Source organism: Gavialis gangeticus, unplaced genomic scaffold (assembly GCF_001723915.1).
Source record: "Gavialis gangeticus isolate Ggan-Ray unplaced genomic scaffold, GavGan_comp1, whole genome shotgun sequence".
NCBI classification, from domain to species: Eukaryota; Metazoa; Chordata; order Crocodylia; family Gavialidae; genus Gavialis; species Gavialis gangeticus.
Window position 1 is genome coordinate 31,131,932 of NW_017728995.1, and position 25,059 is coordinate 31,156,990.

At 52.1% G+C, this 25,059-nt stretch overlaps 1 protein-coding gene across 1 annotated transcript in view; it reads right to left on the reverse strand.

Annotated features, from left to right (window-relative positions):
- Positions 1 to 8,902: 8,902 nt before the first annotated feature.
- Positions 8,903 to 25,059, reverse strand: part of PSMD1 (proteasome 26S subunit, non-ATPase 1) — a 137,696-nt gene continuing 121,539 nt past the window's right edge. The window contains exons 20-25 of the mRNA XM_019503436.1: positions 23,925 to 24,094; positions 21,464 to 21,556; positions 19,574 to 19,666; positions 16,248 to 16,394; positions 11,063 to 11,217; positions 8,903 to 9,114 (exon numbers count right to left, since the gene is read on the reverse strand). Coding sequence (XP_019358981.1) covers positions 11,071 to 11,217; positions 16,248 to 16,394; positions 19,574 to 19,666; positions 21,464 to 21,556; positions 23,925 to 24,094 — 650 coding nt within the window. The 3' untranslated portion in view covers positions 8,903 to 9,114; positions 11,063 to 11,070. The remainder of the gene's footprint in view (positions 9,115 to 11,062; positions 11,218 to 16,247; positions 16,395 to 19,573; positions 19,667 to 21,463; positions 21,557 to 23,924; positions 24,095 to 25,059) is intronic.

Below are 25,059 nucleotides of genomic sequence, written 5' to 3' on the forward strand. Positions count from 1 at the left end.
GGTGGCCATCTATACACCGGCTAAGAGGGACCAGCAGGGAACGGGAGAGTCCCTGTTCCCCGAGCACTACCAGGGGTAACAAGGAATAACAGCCATAAGTTGATCAAGAGTAGGTTCAGGCTAGACATCAGGAGGCGCGACTTCACGGTCAGGGCGGCTAGGATCTGGAACCAACTTCCAAGAGAAGTGGTGCTGGCTCCTACGCTGGGGGGCTTCAAAAGGAGGCTGGATGTACACCTTGCCAGGGTCGTTCAACCCCAGCATCCTTTCCTGTCCATGGCAGGGGGTCAGACTTGATGATCTGCTCAGGTCCCTTCTGACCCGACCTACTATGAAACAGAAACATCCTCTCTCACTGGTTTGCACAAGACATGCTGGAGAAGGAAGGTCCAGCCAGGCCCCTGGACATGCAGAGGGCCACAGACGCCCTTCTGTCTCCTACTGATGATCCCCCCAAAAGAGCCAAACAAGCCAGACCTCATTCACGTGGAGGACACCATCAAGCCACGATAGATATTTTGAACGCCTTGGAAAAAACCCACTGAGATTTTGGACATCAGGTTAATGAAACCGTATCCCTAATTCTGCACTGCAAAGGCAGAATAATAATGACAATTAAACCAAAAATTATTTGGCACCGAGTGAGGGGCTTCCCCTGTGCCTCACTCAGATCCCCCTGGGCCCTGGAGCCGAGACGTGTTGTGAAACCAGGAAGGGGTCCCATGTTTTGGAGAGTAATGGGTCTGCCACGGGTGCCACGGGCCCCTCTGCTGGGTAACTGAGCTGAACAAAGCCGTGTGAGAACTTGGCCCTGGCACTGCTCACGCCAGAAGCCCTACAGCCCAGCAAGGAGCCGGGACCTGGGCCCAGCACTGCAATTGGAGGCGACCGTGTGGCGAGGTGGACTGGACTGTCCTCATGGAGGCATCTTCCTTCAGAGGAGAAACGACCACTAAGGACCTGTGACAACACAACAACGAAGCAAACAGGATTGGAAAAACAGGGGCAACAAGGAGAGGGGAGGCATCAACAGGACATGGTGCCCTGATGGAGAGACTGAGCTACAGCCCAGCGCCGGTGTGAAGGGTGGGGGTAAGGGGCACTTTATTCATGGTGCGCACGAACACACACAGCTGATTCGTGTTGCTTCTTTACTCAAACAAGGCACTGTTTTCTCCTTCCCTGCAGCTCTCTGGTTCATGCACAGATGCAGGGCTCACGAGAGGAGCACCAGCCATCATCGGCAGAGGTGCACAGTTTGGGCACAAGCGTGATAATTTAAAGAGGACACCCTAAAAGATCAGTGCTGCTATGGGTGACAGCTGGCCACAGGATGACAGGGGCCAAGCTAAGACCAGAAAGTGATGCGGACAGACTTCACGGGAAGCCACAGGCACTCGCTGAGATGAACTCCTCCAAGGAGCCCCGGGCTGCTGGCACTGTCCTGCCACCTCCACCTTGCAGGCCCCTGCCACACAAACACCCGCACTTGCAAAAAACCAGATGGCTCCACGGTGCTGCCAATCGCCTGGTGCTTCCAAGATGCTGTGGCACGACCCGTTTTGCTCGGCAGCGGTCACTTCTGGCTCTTGCAAGAGGCAGCTGCGAGTTGGCAGCGACTATTTAGAGTGTATGGAAGAGCCAAGCCACACAGGGTGCCTTCCATCGAGGCTGGCATGGACGAAACATCCAGTGCCAAGCAGGACAAGGAAATAAAGGCAGGTGGGACCGAAACAATGGGGATGCGGGTTTCGTTTTGCAGTGCTGGGCACTCACTGCCTCTTGCTTCTCCCAATGGATGGAGGTCGGTATTCCTGTGGTGGAGTTTCACAGCAGCCCATGTCAGAGAGACCTCAACAAACAGGGGGTTGGACCAAGAGAAATCTCATGAGGTTCAACAAGGACAAGTGCAAAGTCCTGCTCTGTGGAAGGAGCAATCCCCTGCACCGGTGCAGGCTGGGGTGATGGGCTGGGCAGCAGCTCTGCAGAAAAGGACCTGGGGGTTACAGTGGACAATAAAATGAAGAGGAGCCAGCAGCGTCCTCTTGTTGCCAAGAAGGCTACCAGCATCCTGGGCTGCATTGGTAGGAGCGTTGCCAGCAGATTGAGGGAAATGAACCTTCCCCTCTATTCAGCACTGGGGAGGCCAGATCTGGAGTCCTGTGTCCACTTGTGGGCCCCCACTACAGAAAGGATGCGGACAAATTGGAGAGAGTCCAGCGGAGGGCAAAGAAAATGGTTGTGGGGCTGCAGCACATGAATTATGAGAAGAGGTTGAGGGAACTGGCCTGATTTAATATGCAAAAGACTGAGGGGGATTTAATTAGCAGCCTTCACTTCCCTGCAGGGGGGTTGCAAAGAGGATGGAGCTGTACTGGTCTCAGTGGGGGCAGATGACAGAAGGAGAAATGGGCTCAAGTTGCAGCCAGGAAGGTCGAGGTTAGATATTAGGAAAAATGCTCTCATGAGGGTAGTAAAAGCACTGGAACAGTGAGAAAAGGAAACTGGCCACACATCTTGCTGGGGTTATTTGACTCCAACAGTTTTTCCTACCCAAAGCAGGGGGCTTGGACCTGATGATTCACAAAGTCCCTTCCAGCCCTAAACTTCTGTGAATCTATGACCCAGAGAGGTGGTGGACTCTCCATCCTTGGAGGTTTTGAAGACCCGGGTAGACAAAGCCTTGGCTGGGATGATGTAGTTGGGGCTGGTCCTGCTCTGAGCAGGGGGTTGGACCAGGTACAACCTCCTGAGGTCCCTTTAACCCCCATTTTCTATGATTCTGTGATGCGTCTATCTGTCTCTATAGATGGATCTCTCTCTATCTGTCTCTACCTATCTATATATACAGATATATTTCTGAAAAGGTTGCCAAGGCTATTCCCACCAGCTTCCTGCCCACTGTGCAGACACGACGGGCACAGACCTGGTTCTGTGGGCAGAAGTTGGCAGGGGGTCCACAGAGGCAGAGGACGTGTTCCCCTGAGAACGAGTCAAAGCAAACTCGAGCTGCACCCGGGGCTTGTCTCAGACCTCATCCCTGGGATCCTGTTTTCATGTCATACATGGCTCAGCAGCTCTCGGGCAGAGGTGCACTGTCCTTTGCCTCCCAGGAGCTTGTGTTGCCTCCATCCTTTGGTTTCTATCGTGAGCTCTTTGGGGCAGGGGCTGTCTGGTCTCTGTAGCACCAGCGCAAAGGATAAGTAACAGTGGTCATGGACACATGCAGACTGCACACCATGCACCCCTGCCCACCAACACACAGGACCCACTACCTACAACCAACCCGGGGTATATCCAACACAGGGACCCTGCCGGACAGGACAGTGCTGGGGCTGAGCTTGGTGGCTCTAAATGGCAAGTGAAAATGGGACCTCCGGAGTCTCCTGCCAAAGCTTCAGCATCCGTAGAGGCCACAGCAAGATCTCCAGGCCTCGCTGTCGCCTGGAGCACTTGATATGCTCAGTCCCTGGTAGCATGGCCCACAAGCCACGTTACAGGGCAGGGCTGCAGCTCCATCCACAGCAGAGCAAGGCTCTGCCAGGAGCTGTGGCCAGGCAGGGCTCGGGAACAGCTTGGTTTGCCCGCATCAAATTTTACGTCCAATCAATTTTTGAAGCTTTGGGGGATGATGGGAAGCAGAAAGTCCCGGAGCAGCCCAGGGTCCCTGGGCAGCCTCTGGCAGAAGTCTGGATCCAGAGATGTGTGTCCACCTTTTCACCCTCCCCTCCACCCTGCCATTACCAGCCAGAGGTTTGGAGAAGGGAGGGAAGCCAGGAAAACATGAAGGCTGAGCAGGGCATTGGACAGCTGCGACACTGAGGAGTGCTCGCCCCAGGGGTTTGAAGAAGGCTGGACGTTAGGGGCTGCATGTTGGGAAGGGTTTGTTTCAGCGCCAGAGAGGCCAAGAGCAGTGGGTCGCCGCTGCCTTTTCTTCTGATAGAGCCGCCGTTCAATGCTAGACGTGGTTAGCCACTGACACCAGGCTGAAGGCCCCGCACCTTAGGGACTAACTGAATTCAATCCTAGGGGGCCTCGAGGGTAATCCGGTGTTTTCGGACAAGCAAATGCTGCTGCTGATAAACCCAGCAGGGCCCTGGAGGTGGGGATGGGTCTTGGCATTGAGACCCTTTGCAGAGACTGGTAAAAGCCTTGTTCTCTGGACTGCTGGCTACTGGGAAAGGATGCACTCCCTGCCCACTGGGGAATAAGGCCTGGGAGGTTTCCAGAGGTGAAAAGAAGGGTATGAAAGGAGCAGGGCTGGCCTGCTACAGGGGACAGGCTGGACTGTATGGGCGGGGGGGGGTTGGAGCAGACCAGTTTGCTCCCGGAAGAGGTAGAGCTGGGTGGTGAAAGGGCTCCAAGCTGTTTTATCCCCAACCCATCATAGCCCTCAAACCCAAGAGAAGCTTCCCACATGCTCATCCCAGATCTGGACTCACCTTAAAGGTACACCAAAGAGTTGGGGCATAGCATTTCAGATGCACAGGACGGAAGAGGTTTAGCTCTGGTTTGGGCAGTTCCCCACCAATGCTCCTGTCCAGCACCTCCGATGCAAGGGTCTCAGCCCAGGTGACTGGTGACAACCAGCCCTGAGTGCAATGCGGCTGAGCTGCTGGCTTGGGCCGTCACTGGAGCCCACCCAGCGGGAACAAACCTTGGACATATGACATCTTCCTGGGAAGCATCAGCCTGAATTCAAGCAGTCCAAAGAACCAGTCCTTGGAGACAGAGGGAGCTACCTTAAAGAAACAGGATGACTGACCTCCCGCGGCTGAGACGAGACAAACTGTCACTTGCCAGGAAGGGAGCCGCGATCTTGGCCTCCAGCCGATCAGACTTTGCAGCTCACTCTTGAGAACAGGCCAAAATCCATGTGCTGGCTCCAGACTGGAAACAGCCCAGGGGTGTCTGTGCCTGCTGCTAGGTTAATTCGCCCTGCCCGGCTGCAGCCCTGTGCTAAGATGACTCTTCTGCCTCCTGTCCAGGAAGAAGCACGCCCAGAGCAGCCGGCGTCTCAGCACGACGCTGCCTGGGAAGGCTTATGGGGGACATCAGCCAACCCACCCCCTCAGCTGCCACGCTGGCTATCACAGCCTCCATGGCTGACCAGTTGGGTGCCAAAACCATCCATCCCACAGATCCCTCCTTTCACCTTCCCATTTCCAGGCATGTGGCCTGGTCCATCATGAACCACACACCAGAGCCGCAGGGGCTTTCAGCTGCAGGGGCCTGAGCCAACCTGTTCCAACTCAGGCTCTAGGGTCGTGTCATCCATCCCTTTCTTCCCGTAAGCGGGCCCTTCTGTATCTTAACCAGCACCTCCCAGCTCTCCACCCTTCCCCGGCTTCCCTCCAGGACTGGGATTTTAATCGTCATCTCCCTGCCAATGGAAATGCAGCACATCCTGGCGAGGAGCAGAGCCAAGTGGACAGGGAAGATTATGCCGCTTGCATTATTTATTGCTGTATGGTTAAACCACGCAGATTCCCTCACTTGATGCGGGCAAAATGCACTGAGAAGTACAGAGGAGGGAGTGCCAAGGGCTAACGCTTGTGCTCATCTCGGAGGTGCCCAGCGCAGGAAGCCTCTTGCTCTGCTGCAAGACTAATGACAACCGTGGCTGGCAGCTCCACTAAAGAGCTTCAAAGAGCTCATGGGAGTGGAATCCAATTACTCACTCCTGTGACATTGGAGGCGGAGGTGTGGATCCGAACTTCACCTTCCCTCCCATCCATCAGCTCAGAGCATGAGCTCAGCAGGGGCTGCTGGATTATCGCGTTCTGCCAAGGGAAATTCCAGAAGATAACACAGTCCCAGGGATGCGCGGTGCTGAGGGCACAGGAAGGAAGATCGTTTGTTAACGAGAGCTCGGCGTGGTGACGGTAGCTGGTCTGGATGGCGCCCTACACAAAGGCAAGCAGAAGTATTCAACAGGGAACAACAATGCAGAGATAAGCTTTGCACTTGGATTCGATACGGGCACAGCTAGATTGAGAATCAAGGCCATGGACAGAGTCATGCTGGAGCCCTCTAACATGGGGCTCCTGCTGCAGTCTCTGGGCCAAGCTAAGCCAAGAACCCAGTGGCTTTTCAGGGACCTGGCCAGACCTCAGTACAGGCCTTCAAATCAACCACACCTCAGTCTTCTCCGCATGCTCCTGTCCCCGACACACTCATTATATTCCAGCTGATGGCACCAGACTCTGTTTTCAGCATCTTCGTCATGGTCCTGGACCAGGTGAACCCAAGGGCAGCTGAACTTGCACCGTTATAACCACACTCCTTATTCCATGGAGCCAGCCCAGCAACAGCCCCCAGCTCCACCACCCCCGACCGGCTGCCAAAATGCAAAGGAAGGGTTTGCACAAACATCTGGCTTTACCTGGATGGCGTCTGCCATGGATGATTAAAGCTGGCAAATGCCAGGCCTTGTGAAGGGTAGAGAACAGAAAGTAACCCTTCAGCTCTGACAAGCTGGTGTCCGAAGCCGGTGCTGTTTGACCGTGCTCATCAGCCTGGTGTGTCTCTCCGTCTCTTCTCAGACCTTCAAAAACCACATCTGCCTTATTTCCAAGGAATAAACAGCCCTTGGGTTTCACAGACAGGATGATGCTAGAGGTGGACCGCAAACGAACGCTGGCTGAACCATGTACCGCTGCTGATATGGAGAAGAGCACTGCTCTGTTTAAGTCCTGCCAGACACTTGAGTGATTTTGGGCAGCTTGACCCCCTAGCGTATGCACCAGTAAAACTAGAGCCAACACCTCTTTCCTGCCCAAGCGCAGGGGGGCCAGACCTGATGATCTGGAAGGTCCCTTCCAGCCCCTAACAGCTATGAAACCTCTCTTTCTCATGGGCAAAGCTAAGTCCATACGGGAGGCAGCATAGCCAAGAGGGGAAGGCACTGGACTGGGACTCGGGATCTTGGTTGTGGCCCCAGCCAGCTGGGTGACGGTGGGCACATCCTGCCCTCATGTGTCTGTGATTCCTTAGAGGTAGAACAATACAGACCTCCTTTCCAAAGTGCTTTGCGACCTGAAGATGACCAGCATGGGCTACATGGTAAGTGAAGAAGCTTTCTGAGCCCGAGGGCGGTCAGGCAGTGGAAGAGGCTCCATAGAGAAGATGTAGCCTCTCCATGCCTGGACATTGCCAAGAGCAGGGTGGACAGACACGTGTCTGGGCTGGTTTGGTCAGGGATGATCCTGCCTTGAGCGGGGGGCTGGACTAGATCTGACCTCCAGCCCTGCTTTCCTATGATCCTAAGTGCTCCTATGAAATATTCTGGGATTGCCTCAGAGACAGCACTGGCAGATATGACTGAAAAAAGAATATTTTTTACTAACAATGGCTGTGAATAAGCAGGTCACTGACCCTGCTGCCTTTGGGACGTCAACTCCACTCCCAGCCTTGCAGACTGGTTTTATTTTCCCTAAAACTACCCCAGAAAACCCCATGGATCATCTGCAGCTGGGCTCTGAGTCCCTGTGGGCCAAGCACCCCCTTCCACTGCCCTTCAGTAACCTGTGTCTCAGCACTGTAAGGTGTTATCAGGCTCTTTATCCTGTACCAGCCTCTCCATCTCTCATGCAATAATTCTTGGTATTTCTTGCAGCATTATGCATTAGATCCCATGTGGTTCAGGTCATGGCCAGCTCTTCATTTCTGTTCTTTTTTGCACACATGTTTTATGCAGACATAAGCAGCCCTTTCCAGTTCATCTACTTCTGTTGAACCGGAACAGCAGGTTACATCCAGCGCTGCTCTACGCAACAAAGCTTTCAAGCTTCTGTGAATCCTGCCTTAAGTCTTGTAACAACCAAAGTCTGTTTAACACCTTGGAAGGTCTTTTACCCAGCTCTGTAATGGGGACACTTAAATCTTGCAGAGCCCAAGGACAGACTATGCCATTACTAGAATAATTTTCACCTGGGCAAAGGTTTTGCTGCAAAAACAATGCTTTGGCCATGGAAGTCCTGTTTTGCGTATTTTGTAGACCTGGCTTGCAAGTTTCCAGTACACTCACATGGGGTAATATTCTTTCTTGGATGCGATTCGCATAATAAAAACCTCATCAGGTTTAAGGGATGGTTGCTTCGAACGAGCCAGCTCAGACAAAAGGCTGTTTTGCAGCTGGCACTCTGACATTCTCTGGCTCAACTGCGGTGCAGCTCCAAAAGCATTACACACACAACAGGTGAAATCCCAGATGTTTAGACAGTGAAAGGGAGTGCTGCATTCTTTCCTTCTGACAGATGCAAATTCCATGCTCCCAGCCATTAATTCATCCTTGATTCATCCAAGGATGCACATAAACACCAGAACTTGCATGTCTAGATTCACCCCATCCAATTAATTCTAGACCATGCTTACCCCTCCTGACTATCCCAGCTCCACTTCCATACTTGGAGAAAGGATTCCATGGGGAGTTTTGTGACACGGAAAGAAATATGAGCTGCATTTCTAAGATACAAGCTTCCTTTTTTTCCAACAAACACCCTGCCCCTTTTTTTCTACCAGCAGAGAAGTATCCATCAATGTACCTGGGATGACTAGGGCATATTCCACTATTGTCGAGAGTCACTCTACCCAAAAACCTCCGCTAGACAGCTGCAGAGGGGAAGGGCTGGCCTCTGGCATAAAAGCAAACTGACAGGATTAGTGCCAGTGCTGAACCATTTGGGATTTGCTGGCATCACTCGGCAGAGGGGAAAGAAGAGCAGACATGGGTCAAATGAAGCCGCTGCTGTCGCTCTAGGATAGATTCTCACCTACAAGCATTGCTGGAAGTACTCCTGCGCCTCTGAAATGAGATGGTTACTCAGAATGGCCGTAACCCCTGGGGTGTGCTTCGTTTCCATAAACTGGAATCAAATAAAAAGGAAGCACGTTTTCTATCCAGAGTTTTTAATATATTTATTTGAAAATGAAGTTCTGTGAAAGAGTACACTAAACAGAATAGATCCGTTTCTTCACCCATAAAACACGGACTATCTGCTTTAGGTCAGCGCAGAGGTCAGGCTGCATGCATTGAACGGCAGGTCTCAACAGCAAGTTCCTCCTGGGCGTCTTCCCCCGTGACCAGACACAGCATCTTCAGGGGATGTGGTCCTGCAGATGCGGGGAGACACCGGGAAGGCAAAGTCATTTAGCTAAGAGGTTTTCTGCCTTTTGCCAAAAGCACTTGTGAAAGCTTCTAGGTGCAAGTGCGGTTGGATCCAGCACCAAAGTTCAGATGTCCAAGGAACATTTGGATGCTGGCAAGGAGCTTGGTTTCCTGACCCACCCATTCACGTGAATTCCCACTGCTCTGACAGAAAGCACAAGATGTCCTCAGGGATCCGAGCCCTGCAGAGCTATGCAGGGACTTATGTGCCCCCCTGTAACTGTTGTGTAACAACAACGGGGTGCTCAGCCTCCAGCCTGTGGACCAGAGCCAGTCTGCTGCACCGAGGCTCCCCATGAGTCCAGATATTTGGTGGCTGGAGAGTGGTGACACTTCTCTCCTGGTGCCAAATCTCTGGACTCATGGGGAGCACTGAGTCTTGCATGCTGGATCCAGCTCCCAATCCCATGGCCAAGCAGGAGCGGTCTCAGGCACCAGGGCCCAATCTTGGCCCACAGATGGCAGGAGGGTGGTACCAGACACCCAGGACCCAATCCTGGCACGCAGAGAGCAGGAGAGGGTGGTGCTGGCTCCCAGAGTCTAATCCTATTCTGCAAAGCAAGGAAAAGGGAGCTGTCCTCTTAGATCTGTACCTTGCAATGGTTTTAATTACCCAAATAACTTCTAGCAGGTGCTCTCCAAGGTGCCCAGGTACCTGGGGATGGACTGTGCATTTCTAACCCTACATTCGGGAACAAAGCCACCAGACAAGCCGGCACGTCCACTTAGTCCTCCCTGCCCCCACATCTAACCAGAGTGTGCAAGCTGGACAATTTGATGCCTGGAGCAGGTGGGGTTTGAGAAACAGGCTCAAGGCTGTCACTGTGGTGCCTGGGGTCCTCTGTCGCAGCCCAAGCAGGAAGCATTGGGACAAGTAGTAAGACAGAGAAGGGGCCTTGCTCCTTTTTGAAAAAAGTCACCACTGCGAGAATGAAAAGAAGCTGGGTGATGCTGGGGAATCATACAAGGCACTGCCTCTGCTGCAGTGCTGGGGGCACAGACTGGAGCCAGTATTCCCAGTTCTACCAGGGCATTTGGCTCCACATTGCAAGTCACCTGGTGCCCTTAGGGCAATGATACAAACACCCAGGAGGCCAGCTGGGTTGTGAACTGATGTGGTGATAGCTACTCAACAATGGCACAGTCTTAACTCTGTGGTACACACAGAGTTGCTTTCCTCTATGTGAAATTGTGTGTGTGTGGGGGGGGGGGCCTCTCATTCCTACCCAGGCCAAACATTCGTTACCATGAAACAGCTGATGAACTGCAGTTCACCCCCTAGCTGACCCCCCAGTGGTTTGTCATGTGTCTGTATCCTGAGATATCATTCTGCACCGAGTGGTAGTCTCCACTCATTTCATATTTCATAGACATTGGGGCTGGAAGGGACCTCATGACTGGCTAAAGCAGGGGCAGGCAAGTATTTTGGGTGGAGGGCCGCTGAGTTTTGGCAAGCCATCGAGGGCCACAGGACAGGCAGCCAGAGGCAGATAACTATTAATTTTCTAAATGTTTTAGGGGTCCTGTGGGCCGGATAGAATGGCCTGGTAGGCCGCATCTGGCCCACCCCGGGCTAAAGCCTGCGTGTGGAAATGAACTGGTCTCCTGCTGATGAGAGATGATGGCCAGGGCTGGGCCAGCTGCAGGCAGCACGAAGACCTTTGTACTGCAGCCATACCCCTGCCCCATGGAACAGCATCCACACGAGAGGACTTCACTTCTGTTGCTACCAGTCTCAGCACAAATACCCGTAAGATGCCCCTCACTGAGAAAAGCAAAAACAAAAACACCGGGTACTGGACAGCATTCTGATCGACTAGGGGGACTTTGTACTTCCCAGGCATCAGTGGAGCTGCAGGGACGGCTGGAGGAGTTCTGGGGACGGCACCGTACCTCAGGATCTAATCATCAATGTACTCAAAAGGCTCTGGTGGTTCAGGCTCCTGCTCCTCTTCCTCAATCTTCGGGCCGTGAGCTGCCACTGGTTCCACCAGCTCCTCGGTGTCCTCACTGGTGTCCTTCAGAATGATGATGCCCCCAATGGAAAGCTGCAAGACAAGAGCCATGTGCGTGTCAGTGCTTGGAAACGGTCTCATGTCGGAGCAAACAACACTGCTGCGTTTGACCGAGGGAAGAATTAAGATGCCAGCTCTGCTGGACCCTCGTTACCCATCAATGTGAGTGCTCTACTCACATGTAAGATGAGGGTTTCCAGCAATCTGTTCAAAACGGAAGCAACATTCACCCACTGCCAACACCAGGGGCCCCACCTGGACTGGTGACAAAAGATGCAAGGCAAAGGATTTCCTTAAATACAATGCCAGGGAGTGTGTCAGTGTGTTTATAAGCCTCCCTCAGAGGCAGTGGGCATTGCCTGCAGCCCAGGCTGGAGATGATCACTGGGCTGTGCCAATGCTCCTGCTGGGACATAAAGCTGACAGGTCTCAGCTAGAGCGTCTTGCCCCTGCACTCAGGGTCAGGCCAACTGCCATATTTGGGGTCAGGAAGGAAATTTACCCCCTGGTCAGACTGGTATGGGCTGGGAAGAGAGGGGTTGCCTTCCTCTGTATAGCAGGGGCGCAGCCCTGTTCCTGGGATCTCTTGAGCAGCAGGAAGTTGGCTGCCGTGGTTCCCCTGCTTTACCTATGGCAGGTTCGGGTGTGATGTTTAGTGCTGTATCAGTGTTGATGGTGTAGTTCTGCTAAGAGGTTAGATAATGGATTTGTCTAGGATGGTTTGGACAGGGCTGATCCTGCCTCAGCCAAGCAGTTCAGCTAGATGTGACCTCTGGAGGTCCCTCCCAGCCCCACTGCTCTATGACTACAATTCTTGAAGCATAGGATCCACAAAGGTACAGGAAAGCCCTCTATGATGCGTGGCCTGGCTGCTACAGAAATGGCTGCACTGTTTAGAGGCCAGCAAAACTGATGGCACTGGAGGTGTTTGTCTTGATGGTTCTGGGCTGGGGAGTCACTGACAGCTGGATAGGACACTGGCTACATCCCTTCTATGCATGCCACTGGCTACAGAAACCGGCATGCTCAAACCAGACCACTAGATTCATGCAGACCTTTGACCTTGGCCTAGGTCTGCACCCGAGAGCTTCTTGGCAAGGGGTCCCTTGGTAGAAGCACTCATGACTTCCATCATACCCTGAGGTCACCGAGCCTCAGAGCAGGGTGTCATGCTCTCTGCCCCCAAACTGCTGCTGAGCAGGTCTGTATGAATGAACCATCTCCTCCAGTTTGAGGTTTACATGTAGGTCTGAGCATGCCCTATGAGCAGGACCCAGGCTGCTGCCTGCTTGGGAAGAGCAGAAGCAGCTGGGAGAGTCCATTATCTGTCTCCACTTGCTGGAAGGTGGCGCCAGGCTCCATCCTGCTGCTGGGATCTGACATTTTCCACAGGACTTTAAAGATCAAAACATGTATTTGTTTGATAAGATATTTCAGCAGGGCAAGCAAGCAGCACCTCCTCCCAGGAGACCCTCGCAAGTGAGGCCTAATCTGATCATCAGCTTCCACTGACTGAGAAGCCCATTAGCAGAACCTCATAAAACAAAGGAGAATTAATTACTGAGTCACAAGAAAACATCTCAGCCTGCCAGAAAAAAAATGGCTGCCCAGCCAGTGCTGGACCTGAGCTCGACGGGTAGGGGCAGAGGGGAATTGCTGGAGCTAGAGCCCCACTAACATCTGAAGGCCAGGGTATCATCTGGGCTTCAAAGAGTGCTTCTATGGCAGGGGTGGGCAATTATTTGGGCCCGCAGGTCACAGTTTCAGGGAACTGTCGCGGGCTGGGTCAGCAGCTCCCTCCCACCCCACGCAGCAGCTCACCAAGCCTCCCTATGTGGAATGGGGCCGCAGGCAGGCAGGGAACTGGTATGGGTGGCAGCTTCAGCAGGGGCAGCTCAGTTGGGGACCCTGCCATCACCAGTGCCACCTCTGGGCTGCACCGATGCCCCAATCCTCAGCAGAAACCTGCCAGCTGCATCCGTAGTGATGCCAGCACCTGCCCAGTGACATGGCACATGGGCCAGGAGCTGATGTAAGCTGCGGGGGCATGCTGTAGGTGTGGGGTGGTTGGGGGAGTTGGGGGGACAGAGACAGCTGGCCCTGCCCACCCTCTACTCACAATGAGCATTAGCAGCAGGTGCTGGGCACTGCAGGACCTGGCACCAGGTGTGCTCGCTACTTCCAAGGTCCTTCTGGCTGCTGCCACTGCAGGGCACCACCAGTGCCACTTCCGAGCTGCCCAGGACCCACAGGACAGCAGAGAGGAGGAGCTGCAGGGCAGTCCCAGCACGGGGTCCACACGGCCACAGCCAAAGGGGCTGGGTGCCTCAGGACCTGGCAGCAGTAAGCATGCCTGCTGCCAGGTCCTGAGGCACCCAGCAACAGCCACTACCATTCACTGCGGCAGAAGGTTGGCAGGGCCACCTCTTTTCCTCTCTCCCTCCTGCTCCCACCCCACCCCACAAACCATCCTGCACCTACAGCCTGTCGCAGCAGCTTACACCAGCTCCCAGTCCATGCACTGCAAGCAGCACTGGGCAGGCGCCAGCATCAGCTGTTGATGCAGCCAGCAGGTTCCTGCTGGGGACTGGGGCATCCATCCAGGTCCGCAGGTGATGCTGCTGCATCAGCGTGTCAGCTGCGGTCCTGAGCAGTTGCCCTTGTCCCCAGTAGGAACCTGCCGGCAGCGTCCACAGCAGATGCCAGCATGCATCCAGCGCTACTTCTGGCACGTGGGGTGGGAGCTGATGCAAGCTGCAGACAGAGCTGGGACTAGCCCACCTGCCTGGCACAATGCAGCAGCCAGAGCCACCTGCTTCCCACAGACTGGATCCCATGATTTTGCAGCTGCCCAGGATACAATCAGTTGACAGGCCAGATCTGGGCCACGGGCCGTATTTTGCACACCCCTGTTCTGTGGCAGTGTTCTCGCTAGCAGAGCACTGGCCTGTAACTTGCTTCAGCTGACACAGGAAAGCTGCTGTGCTTCCACGTCTCCATCACTGAGAAAGCCCAGGGCAGATAGCGCCAGGAGAGGCAGTGCAGCCTTCTCCCTGGCCAGCTTGAGGCCCCAGCAGTCTGAAGGCCTCCACCTCTCAGCAACATGCCGTGCAGTGAGAGGTGGATCTCACCCCACATCCCACTGGAGTGGAGCCATTTCTTTACCGCCCCATCGAGAGGCCGGCAGCCCCTCTCACAGCAGTAGATGGAAGCAGATTGCTGCACCCCCAGTAGCTCAGTTTGGGCTTAATGGTTGAGCATGCCTGAACAATTCAGGTGCACAGCACCTCTTGGACCAGGCACTGAGTACACTCAACCCTGTCAGCTGGATCGCTCCCTCATTTTAAAAGGACGATGCCTGAAGAAACCCTATACTCCCTAAAGAAGAGTTTCCACAGTGGATGATGCATACGGAGGAAATACCAGCAAGTCCAAGTTTATTCAGAAAGCGATTTTCTGAGGAAATCCTCCTTCCCAGAAGGCCTGTCCTCACAGGCAGCTACCAGAACAGAGGAAACCCCACGTTCACCCTGTCTCTTGCACAACAGAGAAGGCCAGCCAAGCTTGTAGGCTGACTCAGTAGCTTTCCAGAGCATCACAGTATTTCATAACCCAGCTGGCAGCCCATGGGCTATAACTAATTGGTCTTTTCCATCTCCTGCTCCTACTATCAGAAACTGTTTCTCTTCTATATTACCCAGAGACAAAAGACATTGTTCTGGAGGCCTGGTTTGGCTGGCTAATAAATCTGTTTAATAAAAAAAAACATTTAAGCATAAAACCCACCACAGAATCATAAAGCCCCAGCACAAGTTGTAATAGATTCACTGTAGTAAAAACAAATCCATAAAACATCTCAGATCTGTATTAGGAGCTGAACTCCTTGCACACAATGTACTGGACAGAGTTTTGAGTCCCTTAAAAATGCACTGGAGAATGCAATGTTCGACAATGTTACTGCTGCAGCCCCATGGGCAGGGCAGCAATGTTTCTGAGCACAGACATCGAAGGCACTGGCATGGAGGAGAGACCGCTGCCCTCTGCTTTACAGCTCAGGCTGCTAACATGAATGCAACAATCCTGGAAGTCCAACCACACAGCTTTATGGAAGGGGCAGGAACCAGCCCCTCTGGCAGCATCTGCCCCTGGTGACAAGGTGCAAGCTGGACTCTGCAAGCCAAACGAGGCTTCCCATGCTAGCCCTGAATCGCAGTGAGCTGCTACGTCCCACCACTGCCAAGACCTGGTTGGGCTGAAGGGACCTCAAACGCCTGTGACCACTTGCCGGTACCCAGAGAAAGATTCCCTCAGTCCTGAGCCGTCACTCACAGACTGGGACAATCTTACCCCAAAATGCTCCAGGAATTTGACTTCCCTTGGCAGATTTTCCAGGGAAAGTTTAAATTCTCACAGGTGCCCTCAAGTTGTAGCTTTGCTCCACCTCAGGTGGTGAATGAATTCCCACTGCCCCCTGGCCTGCCCCATTTAGAATCTGTCTAGACTGAACAGGCCCCTGCCCTCCATACTTACAGTAAAACACCTCCACCCCCAAATCTTCTGATGTGATGGCTCTTACTGAGGCTCCCCAATCCCTGCTTTCATGAGTGCCAATGGCAAGCAGAGGAGGCAGTACCTTGAGGATGGAAGCGAAGGCCACAAGTGATGCATGCAAGCTGTCATTTGCGCTTAGTCCAGATCAATGCACTCTTTTGTGATCATTTAACTCCTGCACTCCCAGAGAAGTCTCTATTAGGGCTTGTGAGTTTTACGCTGTGATCTCTGGAAAGAGGGGAGATTCAGGAAGCAGGTTGAGGCAGTGCCAGGGGGTTAGAAGGGCCTAAAGCCACTCTGCTTTCCGACTGCTACAACTGTATTAAGAGGGGAAGGAGAGAAGCCCCAAGAGATTCTGCCTTCCAAACCTCTATCAGGCAGCAGACCCCTCAGGTGGTGGCATTACAGTTCTCAGGATCACGCCAACCCGCCAACAGCATGAAGCACTTTTGCTGGGACTGCCCTGGCAGAAGGATCCAGGCTTCAGTTCCTACAGGAGAGGTTGCACTTACGGGTTTGAAAGGTTGATATCGGCAGCTCTCTGTCATGGTGAGGACCTTTAGCTGGGCAGGCATGACCCTGGCTGGGTTGTCCAGCAGCTGGAAGTTGGGTTCAGGCTCCTTTTTCTTTTCCTTCTCCTCCTTCTTCTCAGTCTCATCCTGGAATAAACAAGGCCACTGGGGTTTTAACTGAAGGCTTTGACCCTCTCAAAGCTGAAGCTACAGTGAAACTTACCGCTCAGGTTGAGGCACCAGGTAGGAACTCAAATCCTGCCCTCGCACCCCAAGGTGCAGAAGTCAGGCTAGTGGACCCTTTCTACAATGCCGTGAAACATGCGCTTAAACCCACGGCATCCAACCTGCCCTGCTACAGTTTAGCCTCTTGGTTAATGTTACCTATGTTTTGGATGCAGCGGGGTTAACTAGAAGCTTGCAGTGGGGCTCAGCTAAGCTCCAAGTTTCACGTCCAGCTGCCACATGCTCCAGTGGTCCTGATGACAACACGAGCGAGCCCACCAAGGATGTCCCTAGCCCAGTGGGTCTCAACCCTCTCAGGGTCACAGCACCCCACCTCCACCTTTCTGAATGTGAGAGCACTCCCAGCTGAGAACCACAGTTGGTGCTGCCCGAATTGACCTCAGTGATTCTCAGCCAGGTTCAGCTGCCTCCAGAGGAAATCTCCCCGTGTGCCTCCTGTACAGCAGCCCGGGAAGGGCTGTGTCTTGTGCATGTACACCCCCTGCATTAGGGCTCTCTAATCAGCCTAAAAGCAGGTTAAAAGCCTCATGCAGCTGAGTAACCCAGTGCTATGTAACCTGGTTTGGCAGCCCCCATATTCCTTCCAGAAACAGAAATGGATGGGACGCTTCTACCCATGCCTGTTTCTGGAGGAGTGTAGGGGGCATCAGACCTGGAAGTGCTACATGGCCCAAGATAGCTTTGCTGCCTAATGCAGAGGGAATGCATGGGGCAGTTTTATCTGGCCACTGCAACACCCCTGAGGGAGCCCCACTTTACCCTGGTTGAGAACTGCTGTCCGAGCCATGAAGCCATCACTGTTATGGGTGATGAAGGTAAGTCAACTGAGTCCTGGAGACTCTCTGGAGAGGGCCACAGGTACATTCTGCAATACTGTGGCTGACTCAACAGCTTGTGATCCAAAATGAAAGCAACAGACAGCCTTGTTAAAGTATTTCAGAGTCTGGCTCATGCTTGCCCTATTGCTCACTGCATCTGCTGTTCACGGGCTGAGGAAGCAGCAGGCAATGTGGGAATACCCTGGTATGAACAGGAGGATGCCACATAGGAGGCACCAATGGTGCGGTTCAGAGAAAGCCCCTATTGCACCAGCAGACAACACCTTAAAGAGGACCAGCTGTGCTACAAACTGTGTAGCTTACAGAGTTGTCCCACAAGCCCCACTTGGGGCACAGCAGGAAATGAAAGCGTGGGTGAAGTCACTGGATGAACTCAAACACGACAGGGGGCAGTGACCTCTCTCTTTGCTCCTGCTGACAATTTTCTCTGCCCAGATTAGCTTTGCAAGTGGTGACAATGTACACAAGCATGCACAGACAGACAGACAGACAGACAGACAGACAGACAGACAGACAGACAGACAGACAGACAGACAGACAGACAGACAGACAGACAGGGCCTGCCCCTTCTAATCCATCTTATTCTTTCATTCACGTTAAGTGCCTTTAGGCTCTAAAGCCCCTTGGGAAATTTGCCTTTGCTCAGCCCATGTTGCTTAGAGCAGTGCTGAAAAAATGGCAAAGTATAAAGGTAACGTCCAGGTAGCAGCATTATCTTTGCATTTCCTGACCCTGGCAACAATGCTTCATCTGCTTTGCACGTAATAGTTCCTAATGGTTTGACAGGCTAAGTGTGTGGAGCTCCGCACAGCCCTTTAAAAGCTGCTCCACAAAGCGTTTGTAAGTGTAATGTCGTCATACTGACGCTCCTACAGGAACTTAGGTGTGTGACCTTGATGCTATGCCGCTCTCTGTTCGCATGTGACCTCCTCATTTTGTCTTTATTTAGAGCTAAAAGATGCCACTGCGTAATAATGTTTGCATTTATCTGGATCCAACCGACTTCTGACAATGGCACCTCATTAAGGTGGATGAGGAGTGATAAAAGCCAACTGTAGCAGCGGCTGCTGTTTACCTGGGAGGAGTTTGCTGTGAGGCTGCAGTCACAGAACATCAGATTTTTTTTTTTTTCTTTACAGTGCCCAAAAGCAGGCTGGAGTGCTGGGCAAGACTTGGAAATTGGAGGTGGGGAGGAGCAAAAGCAGACATTGCACAAATTGGGAGACTGTTGCCAAATCCCTCTCAAGACCTGGAAGCTACCATCCTCCCCAAAAGCTGGGATCTTCTCACCTAACTGGTGGGAGAGCCATTTAGGAGAAGGCTTTTGCCAAGTGTCAGCAGAACAGTTTCCCCCTCATGCCACTGTCCCAGAAGCAGCTGTCTGTTAGGAGTGCAAATGTAGTGGGATCCTCTCACATGCTATGGGAAGGATTCAGGCTGTCTGAACAGTGTCACAACTGGTTGCAAATCACGGAGAACTTATTATTCAGCCCATTACACACCCACCTGTCCCCACCCCGTTGCTCTTGGACATGCTCCCTTGCATGCAAGCTGACAGATCCTCAGCCAGCATTAAGTCAGCAAAGCTCTGAGAAAGCCACTGTGGCTGTAGCAATTTACACCTGAAGAAGGTAGCGCCCAGAGTTCCATCGTTCCTGGGCTTGTAAGCGTGGTGGAGACAAATGAAGTGCAGCCACTGTTTTGACTGGGGAAAGGATTTTTCACTCTCCATGAGATCAACGAGCATGAAAGATTTCTGCCAGCAAGGCGAATGTGTCAGTGATGTGGGGATGGGAAAACAGGGAGCTACAAGTTAAACTATTTGGCAACTGCAATGGCAGCAGACACCGCCAAACAACTGCTGTAAGGAATGTCGCTCAGAGGAGGTTTCTAAATGGTCACCACGGGAGCAAACAACATGGGCTGCGTTACGCTTCTTCCGCAATAACAATGAGAAACGTGCTCATGGGCTTGAAAACAAACCAGGGACAAGGGAAGATGTGCACAGCATACCAAGCTCATGATGTCAGACAGGTTAAGGAAGCTAACTGCTTAGTGTTAGCCAAGGAGTGCTCTCTAGTGAAGAATGGAGATCCTGACGTCCCCTTTAGTAAATGAAATAAAATATCTACTCAAAATACTGACTTGTGTTAGCACTGCTGCAATGCAGGGGGCAATGGGAAGGGAGAGCTGTATTGTACAGGACCTGAAAGACAACAAAGCGTTATAACTTATACCCACCACTTCCATTTTTTCCTCTTCCTTTTTCTCTTTCTCCTTCTCCTTCTCCTTCTTCTTGGCTTTTGCAGTGATGGAGAGCACAGCAGTGGATACCTGGGCATTTCAACAAAGGCGGCTTCAGAATGGCTTTGCCACTGGACGCAGTGCTCCATCTCCCACCCAGACAATAGGACCAAAGGGCTGAGTCAGTGCCGTGCTGGCAAAGACAAGTCAGAGCTGTCTCACTCCCTCCCTGGCACCCAGATATGCAATGCAGACGCAGGGGCACACAGGAAGAGAAATGGCATGCAGGGAGAGCAATGCCAAAGACTCAGCCAGATATGATTGTGTGGATGAGGGGATGGCATCTCTTTAAGCCAAAGATTACTCAGCACTGTTGGGCTCTTTACTAAGGGGACTTTTTAAAAAATATGAGAAGTTACAAGGAATTCTGGTGACAGGGAAATTTGTTCCCAGGATCTCAGGGCCAAGACAATGTCAGGCTGGGAGATATTCTTCACATTATCATGCAGTTACGTCATTCCTCCTCCACCTATGCCTCCCAGCCTCGTCATTCGCAGAGCGCTGCTTCTCACTGACATATTCAGCCAGATGCAGTTGAAATACCCAGAGGAGAAAAACAACAAATCTGGGAACCAAAAATAGACAATTATGCCAAATGTCACTTTTGGTACATGCTGAGTGCCTGCAGCACTGCTCCCTCTCAACAACCATCTGCCTCATTCTCTTTACTGTCAGACAAGAATGTCTTGCAGGTCCACACTCATCCCACCAAACAACCAAATCCATCAGTTTTGGGGCAGCCTCATGGTCTCCCGTGAAGCAGTTCTACGTGTGGACCCAACAAAGAATGAATGTGGGAGAGGGAAGGACAACGCAGCAGGGGAGAAGTCCAGACACCCACTGCTCTGCTATTTCTGACATGGCACCATCTGATCCATTCCCAAGACAAAATAAACTGCTGCTTGGTAGAAGCTTCACCTGCACCTTGAGCTAATTTCTGCAGGCCTCTTATCTAGGAAACCCTCACTTCCAGCATTCAGTTGTGTTCAAGTGCTTTGCAGCACTCATATGAAGCTGCAGCTCAGCACACTATGCCTGAGCTTCCCACCTCTCTGAGGCAGGCTTGATTCTGCAAGCAGCATGAACTTGCAAATGATGGCCATCAGTTGGGGCTCTCCTAATAACCTGGCCAATGCCTGGTGCCAGAACCTGCCAGCTGTACATTTTTCTTACCAAGATCAACACAGCTACAACCAAAAACATTTCTTCTTACTAAGATGCTCCCATTTCTACATCTGTCCTTTTGTAAACCCACGGGCCTACAGACACCTGCTCATGAGTACACTAGCCCACAGGACAACTGAAACTTATCCTCCAGGATTATGACTTAGATTGCAGTGGTCCTACGGAGCCGTAGCCTTGAGCAAGATTGTGCGCTAGGGGCTGCACAAAGACAGGACAAAGGCAGTGTGTCAGGGGACCAATTCAACCACAGCAAGTGATGCTTTAGCAACTCTCCGACTCAGAGATCTGGCTGGGGGTCGAATCTACAGTGTGACAGTCGTATGCTGTGGTTACCAGAGTCCTCAGATGCAACAGCAAGACAGGAAGCAGTAAAGGCAGGGTATCAAAATCAACAGGCCAGCCTCTATGGCTGCATAACAAAGCTGACAGAATAAGAGAACATGCCAAGGCGTCTAAGGCAACTGCTACCATAAACCAAGGAAGGCAGGGAAGGAAATGAGGCAGCTCCAGGGCCAGAACCACTCAGGATTTACTCTCAGGTACAAACAACAGAGCAAGTGTTGCCAGGAGAAGACTAGTGCCATAAGGGTTTACACCAGGGAGTCCAGACAGGGTAGGGAGTTACCTCATTAGCATAATTACCTTTTCCTTCTCCTTCTCCTTAGGGACCTCCAGAGGTGCGGGATATGCAAATGTAGAGGGCTTGCAGTTGGACTTGTACTGGACTTTTGGCATCTGCAAAGGAGAATTTGGAAGGGATGATCAGAGGCAAGGAACGGCAACAAACAGGACAAAGGAGCAGAAGAACAGCTTCAGCTACATTCTTCTGCTTGCAAAGATGAGCGAAAGTATAAGCAGAGAAGCTGCCTGAAAATGAGCGGAAGCAGAGAAACTGATATCAGAGGCAAATGTTCAGTTGTAACATCATTACTTCAATTATGGTATCAGTCAAGTCTGGCAAAACATGACTTCTCCTGCATACTGCGCGCCTGTCACACCCACCTTTGGCTTTCCTGCTTTCACAGCATAGCTGCTGTGCCTGCTTATGAGCACAAAACCGGTTGCAAGACGTAGGAGCAGCCATGTCAGCACCTCATAGATGAGATCAACCCTTGCCTGCTATCGGCTTCCTGCGAGATGCTTGTCCTCCCTGATGTCACGTATTACATTACACACCACCCCCACCTCCCAGCAGACTGCTTCTTCTGACAGCCCTAACTCTCCACCCACATATTTCGACTGAGTTCCCCCACCCATGACATCTCAGCCTCTGCTCCATCACAATACACTGCTTAATAATGACAGAAGAGGTGCTGTTCTGAAGGGGCAAGATGCATGTCCTACAGCCTGCAGTGCTCGTTCAAGTAAACAGAGGGTTTTAGCTGGCAAAACTGCGCTGTTTGCCAGAGATGGAGTTTCCAGCCGCACTCTCCCTCAGTCCCCGGTGAAGATATGCAGCTGCACAGACGGCTGCCGTGTCCTAACACGAGTGGCCTGGAGATCCTCCCAGTCCTGTACTCTGGGCACAGAAGGCTTTGCTTTGTTGTCATGCTAGGCAGTGGGAAGCAGTTCTGGCCCCACAGCTTGGATCACCCCCATGGAGGGCTCAAATGTTAAAGAACTGCAATCTTACATTCAACTGTGTTTCATGGATAGTCACTGCAGGCAGTAGAGCTGGGAGGTGGTTTTGCAGAGCCTGGCGCTGGTTTATTCAGTAAACATGTTTTTTTGAAAGGCTGGGGGCCACTGTTCCTCAGCCGGCAGAGGAAGGGTAACTGAGCTGGGGGTGGGGACATGCAGGTTGCAGGGCTGAGTTTGAACCTGGAAGCAGAGTAGGGCAAAGGTAGAGAGTCCTGTGACTGTGGCTATGGGGCACTTAAAGGCAGTGAGGAGTCTGGAGCCTGCAGCTGCTCACACAGGATAAGGGCAGAGACCGCTGATGATGAGGGCAGGGGAGAAAAGCTAGAGGAAACTAATTAATCAAAAAGCTCCCCCCAGCATTCCCTTCCTGGACGCAGCAATGGGGCTGGGATGTCTGAGAAGGCACTTGGTACCTGAGGAGAAGAGGACAGAACTGGCTCTGTGGGATGGTCCATCTAGTCCTCCCCACCAGAGGCTTCATACCAGTGTGGGACAGGATGCAGGAGAGGGTGGGTCCCTGTGAGCCGGCCTAGTGGGGATCACGTGTCTGGGAGTCTCTTGGGTGAATGCCAGGAAGAACACAGTTGCTCTCAGGATGAGTTAATACCGTAAAATATTTTGAGACACCTCGAGGGCCTTCATTTGGAGACACCTTGAGAAGCAGGGCCATCAGCACAAGTTTAATTGTAAAATTAAACTGGTCTTGCAGGCTCTGGCAGGATTACAATGCTGGAAGCAAGACACAAGCAGCCCAATCTCTTCCATGTTAATGGACGAGTCAAATAAAGCATGCTGCTTGTTGAGAGTGGGATGACCTGCGTGTGCCATGATGCAGGGCATGAAGGGTCCTTTCTTAACCCTGTAAACATCTCTGACTCTGAAGAGTTTTCCGTATTGCTCTCCCACTGCCGAATTCCTGATGGAGCAGTGCTACCTGTTTGCTGCACTGAACATTTACCAAATTGTTAATGTTGTCTGTGTCACTCAACATGAATTGGAAATGCGAGGCTCAGAGACAGCAATGTTTTATCTCTCTCAACAGCCACAAAGCAGCGGTCTGCAGCGACAACTCCAAAACGTTCAGGCTTCTTCCAATTCAAAGCCTAAACCAAAATCAGTGATTTCTTGAGTACAAAGCTATAAATGAGAAGGCTAATGCTAAGGTCCATACCTAGCAGCCCTGCAGCACTGTAAGCATCTTGAGAAGTTAACCCTTATAATAGATCACCTTCTTTTTACTCTGAGAAGAAATACTGCTACTGTTCAAGGGATAAGAAGGGTTTTGCTATCCTGGCCCCAACAATTCATTAGGAAAACATTCAGTTATTGACACTTCACCCTGAAGCACATCACCTGCCTGTAGCACGTGAGAGTCCCACACCCATGGAGAAGCTCCAAGCAGCGTTCAGGGCACTTATCACCCAGCTTTCCTTCTCCCAGCTGCAGCTGCACCTGCACATACCTTCAGGTCCTTGTTAAGGCCAATGACACAGGTTGGGGTGAAAGCCAGTGACAGGAAGTGTGAGAGAGGGAACCAGAACCAGAACTGGGTGAAAACCAGGACCCCCACCACCGACGGCATGTGAGTATGCCCCGTCCTCGACTGCAGCGAGATGGTTACGTTGTGGCCACCTGCAAAGAAGGGGAGACTCGTTAAGGCAGCCAGTTAACAGAGACATTTGAGCATGTGAAAAGGCCCACCTCTGAGACACCTGCTGTGAAGAGAGCCAGAGCACAAACCAAGCTGCTCCCACCCTTGGAGCAAACTCCCTGGGATACAGGTACCCCATCACCCCTGCCTGTGGCCTCAGGTAGTACCAGCACCTGGGACAGAGTAATCTGGACTGCTGGGGAACTAGTTATTGCCCCAATGGAGCAGCAGTGAAGAGACAACTTTCCTTACCAATTCTGTCCAGAGGGCAGCAAAGCTGTGGTTGGGGGCCAGGGGAGGAAAACATCGCTTGACTCGCAAACACAGGAAATCACAGGAAACACAGGCTGTCTGATTTTGTGTACACAACTTGCTTAATAGGACTGCTTGTAGGATGGCTCACACTGCGTTACTACTGAAATACATGTCTTAGTATCCACCCCACACCATCACGGGTGAAAAGGAAGTAAACAGCAGCAACTTCAAAAGCCCTTGCTAGAGGTTATCAACCCAACTGGCAGAGCTGGATGCCTGGGCAGGCTTTGCAACTGGACTTGCTCCCTGTCAGAAAACAAAATCTTTAATATGATCCTTGCAAAGCAGAAGCCAAAACAGCTCAATAGGTTGATACAGCACAGAACCACCCCACGAGGAACTGAATTGAAAGAGCGGGCCTGCAGGCAGAGTGAGAAAGTGTTAATCTGATTTTTGGTTTTCTGACGAGCGCAGTGAATCGAGTTGAAGAGGGCACCAGGCACGTCCATTACCGCAGATAAAGCCAGGTGCAAGGAGGCTAATGTGGTTAAAATGCAGTCGGTCGCTCATTCCAAGTGCAGCACCATTTATAACAGAAGATCCTGGGCCCAGAACAGCATTCCTCTGCCTTGTACAAAGAGCCACCTGTAGCAGAGCTGGTGGGCAGCAATGATGCCAAGGTCTGGGAGAG